At 34.6% G+C, this 12670-nt stretch overlaps 1 protein-coding gene across 3 annotated transcripts in view; it reads left to right on the top strand.

Moving 5' to 3' along the window:
- Positions 1 to 12670, top strand: part of CENPI (centromere protein I) — a 55634-nt gene that overhangs the window by 763 nt on the left and 42201 nt on the right. For all 3 annotated transcript variants that reach the window (XM_011383812.2, XM_011383811.2, XM_023525235.1), the window contains exons 2-5: positions 1122 to 1360; positions 1967 to 2104; positions 5112 to 5230; positions 5515 to 5622. In XM_011383812.2, coding sequence (XP_011382114.2) covers positions 1122 to 1360; positions 1967 to 2104; positions 5112 to 5230; positions 5515 to 5622 — 604 coding nt within the window. The remainder of the gene's footprint in view (positions 1 to 1121; positions 1361 to 1966; positions 2105 to 5111; positions 5231 to 5514; positions 5623 to 12670) is intronic.

Below are 12670 nucleotides of genomic sequence, written 5' to 3'. Positions count from 1 at the left end.
CCCACACTGCGGCTAAAACGGTCTTAAAACATAACTCAGATGGTATCACTCCTTTAACATGCCTCCCTTCCCCCATAGTTGCCATGACACTTCAAATCCAAACTCTTTACCCTGGCCAAAAAGTCCCAATATGCTAGTCCCTGGCTGCCTTCCTGATTTAATTTGTCACTACCCTCTACCTCTTTCCTGTCAACTACTTCTCCCTGCCCCTACTGGTGTTGCTGTTTCTCTAACACCCAAAGCTCTTGCTTTAAGTTCATAGCAAGTCTTGTTCTTCCCTCTCCACATAGCTCCACAGATCTTCACATAGCTGGTTCCTTCTTGGCATGCAAATTCAGTTTAAAGGTCGATAAGTGAGGCTTTGAACACTTATTCCAAAGTAGCTTCTCACTCCTACCCAGTTTCTATCATATCACTGTGTATTATGTTCAATATTATTTACTTATTCGTTGACTCTTCTCTCCACCCCCATAACTTTCATGAGAGCAGAAGCTTTGACTGTTTTATTATCTTATCCCTGGTAACTAGAACTGTGCTTGGCATATAGATGATGCTCAGTAATTATTTATTGAATAAGTGAATTAATTAAGAGGGAATGTTTCTATTCTGAGAATCCTTAGTTTTCCCACCAGTTTGACTTTTGAACTATGCAGTTTTAACTTAACACTGTCAAAGTAGGGAACATAAAAGATCAAAAGCAAAATCAAGGTGGGGTGGAGAAAAATATGAGTGATTGGAGAAAGTAAGATTGAGTTCATGAGATGGCTTAGTTTTGCACTTGCTTATGCTATATAGCCATTTTAAGAGAAGTTGCTATGCTACCTGTACTCTTAACTGTTGTATTTTTTTTTTCCTACAAGAAGGCCAGTTCAGCTGGTGAATGTTACCTTGAAGAGTTGTTTCTCTCTATTCCTATTTAGGTCAAGGGCTTTCTGAGAACGTTAATCTGAAGGTTTTGTTGCCTAGATCGTTGTCAGTTTTTTTTTTTTTATTGTGTACTCGTTGCATGCTAGCTACTGTGCACTAAGTGTTGGGAATATGGGCGGATGTGGTCCCTGTCTTTGTGGAGTAAAGGGACAGTTTGACTGATTAATGGTAACTTAACACTTGTTTCTGTATAGAACATGTGCAGTAATGTCACCTCAAAAGAGAGTTAAGAACTCTGAGACACCAAAGAGAACTTCACGAGGTAGTAATAGTTATCAGACTAATCTCTTGGACTGGAAACTAAAAGAGGACGACCTCAGCAACTCAAAGAGCATCTTGAAACATGGACAAAACAATCCAGTGGAAGATTATGAACATGCTGATGATCAAGCAGAAGATGCTCTGCAAGTAGCAGTGAGATACTTTGAGAAAGGTAAGACAGATCATTTTCCTTATGAAAGTCCTATTTCTGTCAAAATATTCTAGACTTTTTCTTAAAGAATTTTAAAGGAAAGCATAGTTTTGCTTATCCATCCTTTTGTTTATTTAATAGACATTTATCGAGCACTTACTCCATGTCAGTGTTCTAGGTACTAGGGATACAACAGCAAAGCATGTTCCTGGCAGGGCAGTTTTCAAACTACTGTGCATGGGATGGCCCGAGAATCTTTAAAAACCACTGGTGGCTGGCATTCGCTCTTAAACCATCTGATTTTATTGGTATGGGATGCAACTTGGACATTGGGGTTTTTAAAGGCTCTTGAGAGCCTTTAGGAGCTGCCGCCCTAGCATTGAAATAGCATATAGCTCAGTGCTTTTAGTTAGTTTAGAGCAGAGATGCCAGGGCATGGTTTAGTTTTCCTCACTGCAGGTGCTATTGCTGTTAAATACTCTAGAATTTTAAAGGCTTTGAAGGGTTTTTAGGAAGACATTTTATACATAAAGCTATTCCTTTAAAGTATCCCAGGTTGTAATTGTCGAGGCTGAGCACTGAAAGAATTTTAAACGTCCCACTATTTAATATGGTTCCTTTTTCCAGGTCCCTTTAAAACTTCACAGAGTAAAGATAAAACCTTGGAAAAACACTTGAAAACTGTGGAAAATGTGGCATGGAAGAATGGATTAGCTCCGGAAGAAATTGACATTCTATTAAATGTGACACTCAGTGGCAAATTTGGTATGTCAAGAGGATATATTTGTTTTCAGTTTGCTATTTTTGCCTCCCAGACTTTGAATTAGATCGTTCATTGGAATGAGTTGCAGTTCTTTATTTTTATTATTTTCTTCGTCAAACCGAAATAGGCCTTTCTAATATACAGACTACCTTATGAGCCAAAAGTCTCTGTGCATATGCTGAAAATGGCTAGTTATCACATATCTACAAATAAATGTGTGGAGTCTTGTCACTGAATACATGGGAGCTATTTTTAGTATTTCTCTTAAGAAGCATAGATATTGATTTAAATAATGCTGCTGGAAGGCATCTTAAGAGATCACTTGGTCTACTTCATTGCCTTTAGGTTCGTTCACTTATCTATGACAAGTCCTTGTTGATGCTGTCTCCATTCTAGTGTCTATGACCTTAACATGCAAGATGCTTTTTCTTTTGTACAAATGCTTCCTTTTCTGCTCTTAGTTCATTTGGAATGGGTGTGAAGTTCTTAGAATAACATCTGACCAGTATTCCTTTTATTTGAGAAGAATGTTTTAACCTACTCTCATCCAAATTCAGACTTGGAAGGTGTTTTAGACCCCATATGTCTTCATTTTAAAGGTGAGGAAACAGGCCCTAGTGGTTAAAGAGACTCGCTTAAGTGTCAGAGCTAGCTCTGGAGAACACAGATCTCTTAACTTCTCTTCTAGTGTTTATACTGCATCATGCTGGGTTTTCTACTTTTTTTCTTTTTTTGAAAATTAAGACAACTATCAAAACTAGATGCTTTATGTACTGTTTCCTGGCCCTTGCATATTGGGTTCCTTTGTGTATACCCTAGGTTCATGTTTTCAGGGGTGTATGTATGTGTGTTTTAAAGCAACAGCAGATTACTAGCTGAATTCAAGATATAACTCCCAGATATTTTACTTTTCCGCTTTTGCCTGATTAGTTCTGTGTTTTCCTTGAAAGTTAAATTTGACCTAATAAAATTGGCTCTTCTTGTAAGTGGTTTCAGATTGGTTCTAATATCTTTCCAGGAATGTGTATTTAACTGATCAGTGTCCATTGAGAACAATTCTCTCTTCCCTTCCCCGCCTTAAAACATGTATAGAATGTACAGGTATTTTCTATTTTGGAATTTCTCTTTTCTTTTTTGATATATCAGAAATTAATGATTAGAAGGTTTTCATGATGTTTGTCAGGTCTTGTGGCAAATGCATGCCTCTTTTATGTGCATGCTTCAGATTTGAAAGTTTGTATATAACGATTTAAAAAACAATCTGGCTTTTTAGTCTAACTTTTCATTTTTCTGTTAAGCTAGAATTTAGTGATATTAAATGTGGCCTCCTTAATTGCTTTTTCCTCTTTCAGTTATTTCTATGATATTCCCCCTCACTACTACTAGATCTTTACATGTGGCTCTTTTGCCAAATTGAAATGCATATTCAGGGGCAAGTGTGCTAGGAATGTCATTATAATTAGGTGCAAAGGGACTTTAGACTCTTTAGAAATTAATTAAAAAGTCATTGGGAAATAATACAGTCTGTATTCAGTTCTCTCTTTGAATTTGGTACCTGTGTAAGATGTTAGTGGTCAGACTGTCAGACTTTAGAAGGGTTAGGGGATAAGAGTAGGAGAAAGATATAAAAACAAGGAACTACAAGAGTGGAAAGCTCATTTTTATTCTTGTGATTCATTACTTTCCTCGTTTCCTCTTTTCTTCATAGAATGATGAGGTAGAAATTGATGAGATATATTGTTGCAGTTATGTAGGATGAATAAATCCCAAGATCTGATATACAGCTTGATGGCTATAGTTAATAATACTGTAGTAAATACTGGAAATTTATTAAGAGTAGATTTCAGATGCTCTCATCACACACACAAATGGTAGCTATATGAGGTGATAGTATGTTAATTAGCCTGACTGTAGTAGTCATTTCACTACGTATATGTATATCATATCATTATGTTGTACGTCTTAAGTATATACAATTTTTTATTTAAAAAAATAAAGAGAAGTATTCACCCTCAGGGTGGAAAAAAAGGGTGTATAAGATGTTTCTGAGTGCTACTTGTGGGAGAAGTTGAGAACAGTGTTCTTATAGTGAATTAATGTGACTGCCATACTGTAATGCATAAAACAGTGGTTAAAGACACATGCATCTAAGATTTTTTTTTTTCAGTGAATAGTTGTGATCACCACACTATAATGCAAATAAAACAATGTTTAAATACAAAAAAAAAATAAGTTAATGAGATACATATTTAATTCTTGAAGCCTTAATAAGCAGAAGTTGATATAGGGTGTATACAAAGCTATTTGCAGCATCACTTCTCTTACCATATAGAAGAATATCATGGATGCCAGAGTGTACTGGAAAATTTGGACCAGTATGGAATACTACTGCCAGCTAATTCCAAGGATGGCTGTTCGATTCTGCTATCTTCCCCACTTTTGCCGGGGAGGGGGGAGGGGTTGAAGAGAATACAAATATATATTTGTTTATTCTTAAACATAGCAGCTCATGCAAGATGTCAGTCTGTAGCTTTAAATAAATCAGAATCTATTGTGCCTTTACAAATATTAACGAAATTTAAAAGGCCTTGAGATTTTCCTATAAGACTTTTTTTTGAGGTTTAATTCACATAGCATAAAATTAGCCCTTTTGAAGAGTATCATTCAGGTTTTTTTAAAAATTTTTTTTAACATTCAGAGTTGTGTAACCATCACTACTATCTAATTCCCAAACATTTCATCACCCCCAAAAGAGTCCCTGTTTGTGTTTATTCTCCCTATTTAAATAGAAATATTAAAACCAAAGAATTTGCTTTGTAGTTTATATTAGAAGTTAAAAATACATTTTTGTTTTGAACTATGTTTTGTAATAATAAAAGATGTCAAGTATCACTCGTTTTTTATTGCCTTTAATATAAAGTGAGATTTTTAGTACCAAGAGTGAATAATAGTAAGGAAACAATCAAGATACTAAAATGTAGTTTAATTTAGAGTTTGTCTGCTTTTCAGGGAGTGCTGTAAACGCTCGGATGTTGAAGTGCATGATTCCAGCAACTCTAATATCAGAAGATTCTGTGGTTAAGGCGGTCTCCTGGCTTTGTGTTGGCAAGTGTTGTAGTAGCACCAAGGTAATCTTTTTAAACACTTTGATGATAAGCCCTTCAGAACCACTTAAGAGATGGCAAGGAAGAGCCACTTATGGAGTAATGGCATTGGCCTTTTGTGCAAAGCCTGTAGTTTTGGAACAATATAGCTTGATGCAAGGACTCTGTTCAAACATAAATTTTTACTGAGAAATAAAATCTATTATCCTCGTTTGTGCTAGAGGCTTCTAAAACAGCCTTGAGGGGGGAATTAAGTTCTTCTGTGCCAGTTGTATTTCTCTAAAGATAAGCATTTTGTCTCTCAATAGGTACTTTTTTATCGTTGGCTGGTTGCAATGTTTGACTTCATTGATCACAAGGAGAAAATTAACTTGCTCTATGGCTTTTTTTTTGCTTCATTGCAAGATGATACACTGGTAGGTAAAAATTGGACAGCATCATGCACTAATCAAATGGTATATGCTTGTATATTGACACACCACATGTGATTCAAAGTGCCACACATTATTTTTCCTTATTTATTTTAAAAGCTAGCAAACATACAGAAAAGTATAAAGAATAATATTAACACCTTTGCACCTGTCTCTCTGATTAACAAATATAAAAATTTTTATCATATTTGCTTTATATCTTCTTTCAAGGAAATAAAATGTTACAGGTAGAATTAACTTCCCATCAGAGTCTCTTTGCTGATTTAGAACAGTGATTGCCATCTTTTCCCTTTTAAACCACTTCCACAAGGTCCATTGGGTCACTTATTATACATTTTCTTAACATTGCAAAATCCTCATCAAAATTAATGAGAAGGAGAGGATTACTTTTCATGAGATGCCACTGGACTGATTTTGATTCAATAGCATACTTATTCCCATTGAAAACAATAACTCTAAGAAATCAATCTACTGTCCACCTGGAAGACTCTAAAGGACCATCAGTACTTCACAGACCATATGAATCATTCACCTAACAGATTTCCTCTTGCCTCTTGAGAAGGGAGTTCATTCATTGATTTTTATGTTTAAAAATTGACATTTCCACTGTATTTGTTGCATTGTATGAGGCACTGTAGAAGATTTGAAGTTTAGCAGAGAGGTTCAGGGGTTTATATCTTCCAGGGATTTATAATCCAGTTGGGGGATTAAGGAAAGCACATAAAAGTTAAGTAACTCAGGAGTTAAATGATCAAATGTGAGAATAATAATTGCTGTGATATTTCCAGGAAGGAGTAGAAGATTGTAAACCAGAGTGATTGTGATTAGAAAAGCATCATAAAGTATGTGGGTATTGAGCTGGGCTTTGAAGGTTGAATAGGATACAAGATTTGATAAAGGGAAACGATGTTTGATATAACTGAATAGGACTAAATATTTCAAGCAAAGTTGTGAGATGTGTAAATTGTGTTTCAGGAGACCTTAAATAGACTTACAGTTGGTGTCCGGAGGTGGTGGGGGTAAGACTGAAAAAGTTGGGTAAGGAAAGATTGTAGAGGTCTTTGAATGTGATGCTAAGGAATCGAACTTTATCCTCTATCCTGTGGGGGAAATAATTGAAAAAGGTTGGGCAGAACATGGTTAAAGCAGTATTGTAGAAGTGTTTAATAGAGCCAAACAATATGACTTAGGAGGGAGGCAGGAGTCAGGAAGACTAGTTAGGAAACTAACATGATAATCCAGGTATAACAGAATGAAGTCCTAGACTGGCAATTCTCATATATGATCTGTGGACCCCTTGAGGCTCATTGAGATCCTTTCAGGAGGTCTGAGAGGTCAAAATTATTTTTACAGCAATATCAAGATGTTATCTGCTATTTTCACTGTTGATATTTGCACTGATGGTGCTAAAGCAGTGGTGAATAAAACTGCTGGCACCTTAGCAAAAATTGGGGCAGTGGAGCCAAACTATACCATTGGTCATTGTATTCATCACTGCAGTAAAAAACAAAAATGCTGGTTTTACTTAAGAATGTCCCAAATGAAGCAGTAAAAATTAATTCATTAATTTTATTAAATTTCGACCTTTGAGACATGTCTCTACTGTTCTGTGTGATGAAATGGGAAGCACAAAATACATCTCTTCTGCATACTAAAGTACAATAGTTGTCCAAAGGAAAAGCACTCATGTGATTGAGTTGTGAGCTAAACTATTTGCTTTTTTTCATGAAATATGATTTTTACTTGAAAGAATAACTGACATGCAAACTATGGTTATTCAGACTTGGGTATTCGGCAGACAGTTTTTCAAAAATGAAGAAAGCAAGCCTGTCATTTCAAAGAAAACAACTGGCAAGATTTGTTGCCAATGATAAAATTTGAACTTCCAAGTGAAAATTATAAGTTTGGAAAATTTGTATCTGCCACTGTGAACTTGACAGCTTCCCAATACTTAAAGACTTTTCTGATGAGATTGGTAGTAGCAATGTTAATGAATGTGATTTTTAGATATTGTGTAATGAAATATGTCAATTTTTGGAGGCTCAGGATAACTTAGTAAACTAATATTTTCGAGATGACCAAGTAAGATGTTATAAAATTATGCATAGGTAAAAGATCCATTCAAAGTGCAAAATATATCATTGAATTTTGATGGAACAGAGTACAAAGAGTTCATTGATAAAGCTTCATATTGTACATTGCAGCTAACTCTTAAGAGACTACCTACCACTTAATCAAGTTTTGGTGTAGTATCAAAGACCGATATCCCTAATTTTCTGTAAAGGCTATTAAAATATTCCTTTCTTTTCCAACTACATATTTGTGTGAGTCTAGATTTTCTTCAGTCAGAACAACATACCTTAACATGTTTAATGAAGAAGCAGAGAATCCAACTGTATTCTGTTGTCAGAAACATTAAACGGATTTGTAGAAATGTAAAACTATTTCATGTAGTAATTTTTTTTTCATAAAATACATCATTTATGTTAGCATATAATAAGCTTCTTATTTGTTAATGAAATAATAAACATTTTTTAAAATTTCTAGTATGGTGAATATTGATAGTTACAATCCAGATAAACCAAAGCTCTTTGTGAGTTCTCTAATTTTTAAGAATGTAAAGAGTCCTAAGACCAGAAAGTTCAAGAATCAGAAATTCACTCAATGAGCATTTATTAACTGCATACTGTGCCAGGCATTGAACTAGTATTGGGAATACAAATATGAATAAGACATAATGGTTAATTTATGTGAGGCTTCTGTGGCAAGCACTAGGTGCTTTATACAGTGTTTCATCAACTGTTAAGATGCCATCAGTTGTAAGATGCATTATTATCTTATGAACCACTATGAAAGAGTGCTGCCATTAAAACTTTCACATGACATTGATTATAGGGTGTCATGTTTTCAGAGATGTTAAAATGTTAAACATATGTTAGACTATTAAAGTATTTTTTTTCTGGTCCTCAGAGTCTGAAAGTTCTTTAAATTCTTACATCAATATTCTAAACAAAAACAAAGCAAAACATTTATTGAATAACTGTTTTCTATACTTGTGCTGTCCAGTATGGTAGCCACTAACTTCATGTGTCTAGTGAGCACTGGAAATGTGGCTAGACCAAACAGAAATGTACTGTGTTAAATATACACCACATAAAATGTAGTTTTAACTCATTTAAACCTCTTGACAACCTTACAAGGAATATACTTTTACCTCTATTTTAGAGATGAGGAATCTGAGGCATAGAAAAGTCAAATAATTACCTAGGGTCACATGACTAGAGCCAGGATTTATGGAAAATGATATTCCCATTACAGAGGTGAGGCAACTGAGGCATGGAAAAGTTAAGTAGCTTTGCTAAAGTTAGCTACCTAGCAAGAGGCTTAGCCTCGATGATCTTTAAATATAGTAGAAGAAAAGGTAAGTACAGGGTGATAAATCCTTTGATAGTATCCATAGGGTTCTATGGCAGTGTAGGAGAGAGGCATCAAAATAAGACTAGGAATCAGGGTTAGAGCTATAGCAATTTGTTTTCAACAGGATGAGAGATACCTATCCTGACAATAAGCAAAAAGGATAGATGTTGATGCTAATAAATTTGTGGATGAGTAAGGGATATAATTGAGGGAATTCCTGCCCAGTGGTCTTGGTGTTATATATATATATATATTTTTAAATTTTGCAATCAAGTAGTAGGCAAGGTCTGCCAAGAGTGAGGAGAGGAAAGAATGTTATGTTCGAAGAGAGAGTGAATTTTGAAATAGCTTCTGATGGAAATGGGAATAGTAGATGATTAGAGGTACAGAGGTTTTGAAGGCCCAGATGATGTTAGAGAGCACAAATCTGCAAGAGTAGGTCATTTCTTCCAGGTTGGACAAGGAGGCAGGAGAGTGACTGAGCTGATGGACTAGGGTGTCTAGAGAGAAAAGGAGAGAAGGTAAAGACAGAAGAGGCTAGATGGCGAGCACACTCGGCTGTGGTTCAGGATGCTCTGGTGACATTCATGACATGTAGTGGATGTAAAGGCTGGAATGGTGGGAAGTTGTAGCATTGAAGTTGAAGATTTCAGGAAGAAATGGTTCAGTATGATGGCCATGTTCAGAGTAACCAGGGATGAGTTGTCGAAGTAAAGTGAGGGAATAAAGGTTATTGTAATTGAAAATTTCTGTATCCTTATGGATTTTGTTGTTGTTGCTGCCTATCAGTCAATTACTGAGTGAGATATATTCAAAGTTTCCAACTATGAAAGCAAAATTGTCAGTTTTTCCTTAAAGTTCTATCAGTTTTTACAATATATATTTTGAGTCTATTATTAGGTGTTTGCACAATTATAGTTTTGATACTGTTCTGGTGAATCAAACCTTTCATCATGGCGTAACTGTTGTTAGAAATGCTTTTTGTTTTAGTCTGTTTTGTCTGATATTGACATTGCTACTCTGGCTTTATTTTGACTAGTAGTTGCTTTGTATAGTTCCACCTTCTGGTTTTTTAGAAATCTTTTATATCCTCAGGTTTTAGATGCCTCTTTTAAATAGCATATAACTAGGTTTTATTTTTAAATCCTGTTTGATGATTTTTTGCTTTTACCTGGAGAATTAGTTTATTTACCTTTGTAGTGATTATTGATATAACAAGTAAAGTCAGATATCTTGTTTTGAGCTTTTGAAATTATCTGCTTTTTTGATTCTTTCCCTTTATCTCTCTTATTTTGGATTGACTGTGGTTTTCCTTCTATTCTTACTTGAAGTTAACACACTTTCTCTGTGTGTTCCTTTAGGTGTTATTGAACCTATTTTAACATGCATATATAATGTAAAATGTAAAACAGTCCCTTTTTCTTTTTTTTTCCTTTTTTGGAAAATATAGTTATTTTTCATAAGATGCGTTATTTATGTTAGCATGTAATAGGTTTATTATTTTTTAATAAATTAATGAACATTTAAAATCTTCTGTTTAATTTCTGTGCAGTTTTTCTTAAAAATCTAAAGATAACCAGTATCTTTACCTTCACCTTAAATGATGACCATGGAATGCTTTAACTCTGATCGCATCTCTCCCAGATTATATGCTATTGTTTGGTTTTAGTTCTAGCTCATTTTTCTCCATCCTCCTCCACATACACATAAATGAGATATTATTATTGTCTTCACAGTTGGTGTTTGTTTAGATTTGCTTACGTATTTACCAATATCTTTGCTCATCATTTGTTTTTGCATCTTAGACCTTCAGTCTGAGATCATTTTCCTTTGTCTAAAAGTGTATCCTTTAGAATATTTTTTCACCGAGAATCTTTCAATGCTCAGCTCTCTGTCTTCATCTGAAAATGTCTTTACTATGCTCTTGTTCTTGAAAGTTGGTTTTGTTATATGTAGAACTCTACGGTGACAGTTCAGTTCTCTCCGAACGTTGACAATATTATTCTATGGACCCCTTTCCATTGTTGAATCATTCTAATTGTAATCTGTCATTTCTCCTTTTCTCTCTGGATACTTTTTTAAAAAACAGCTTTATTGAGGTTGAATTCACATACAATACAATCCACCCTCTTAAAGTATGTAATTCATTCCTTTTTAGTATGTTCACAGATATGTACAACTATGAACAGAGTCAATTTTAGAATATGTTCATCACCTCCAAAACCCTATGTGCTTTAGTTATCACCCCTCTATCTTCCTATTTAGGGATTCCTAAGCAACTCTTAATGTATTTTTTGTGTAGAGATTTACCTCTTCTGGATATTTCATAAAAAATAGAATCATATAATATGTGATCTTTTATGACCAGCTTCTTTTACTTAGCATAATGTTTTCAAGGTTCATCCATATTATAACATGTATCAGTACTTCATTTTTTAACCTGTTATATTTTTTCTATAACATAAAATTTACCATTTTAAGTATTTTTAATTGTACCATTCACTGGCATTCATTAGTTACATTCACAATGTTGTATAATCATCACTATTGTCTATTTCCAAAACTTTTTCATTACCCTAAACAAAAACTCTACTCATTAAGCAGTAACCTCCCAGTCAGTCTCCCCCCAGCTCTTGGTAACCTCTAACCTACTTTCTGTCTCTATGAATTTGCCTATTCTAGGTACCTCTTATAAGTGGAATCATACAACATTTGTCCTTTTGTGTCTAGCTTCTTTTACTTAGCATAATGTCTTCAAGGTTCATCCATGTTTTAGCATGTATCAGAACTTCATTTTTGTGGCTGAATAATATTCCGTTGTGATTATACACCACATTTTGTTTATCCATTCATCCGCTGATAGATTCTTGGGTGGTTTCTACCTTTTGGCTACCATGAATAATAATGCAGTGAACATTGGTGTACAAATATATGTGCAAGTCCCTGCTTTCAGTTCTTTTGAGTATATACCTAGGAGTGGAATTGCTGTATCATATTGTAATTTTATGTTTAGCAATTTGAGGAACCACCAAACTGTTTTCCACAATGACTGTACCATTTACCTTCTCACCAGTAGTGTAGGAGGGTTCCAAATTCATCGCATCCTCACCAACTTGTTATTTATCTTACTTTTTAATTATAGCAATCCTAGTGGGTATAAAGTGGTATTTCATTGTGGTTTTGATTTACATTTCTTTAATGGTTAATAATATTGGACATCTTTTCATGTGTTCATTCGATATTTGTATGTCTTCTTTGGAGAAATATCTATTCAGATCCTTTGCCCACTTTTTAATTGGATTATTTGTCTTTTTATTATTGGGTCATAAGTGTTCTTGTTATATTCTAGATACAAGTCCTTTATCAGATGTGTGATTTGTCTGGGAGGTATAGCTAAGCTGGAACCACTTTAAATTCTTTACTTGAGGTTTTCTTGGTCATTTCACTAGTGTAAATTCAAACTGCAGATCTACATAGGGCCAACTTGTTATAAATTCCTGAGAGAGGCTTGTCCTGTGGTATGCAAGAGTAGATGAATGATGATGAGTATGTGATTGACTCTTCCTTACCTTTGACATCTCTCTTAAGCTCATATTGGTTTTGTTCATCAACTGAC

The sequence above is a fragment of the Pteropus vampyrus genome, unplaced genomic scaffold (genome assembly GCF_000151845.1).
Source record: "Pteropus vampyrus isolate Shadow unplaced genomic scaffold, Pvam_2.0 Scaffold543, whole genome shotgun sequence".
In the NCBI taxonomy this organism is placed as follows: domain Eukaryota; kingdom Metazoa; phylum Chordata; class Mammalia; order Chiroptera; family Pteropodidae; genus Pteropus; species Pteropus vampyrus.
Note: the sequence above shows the minus strand (reverse complement) of the source record. Positions and strands in the feature narration are given on the sequence as shown.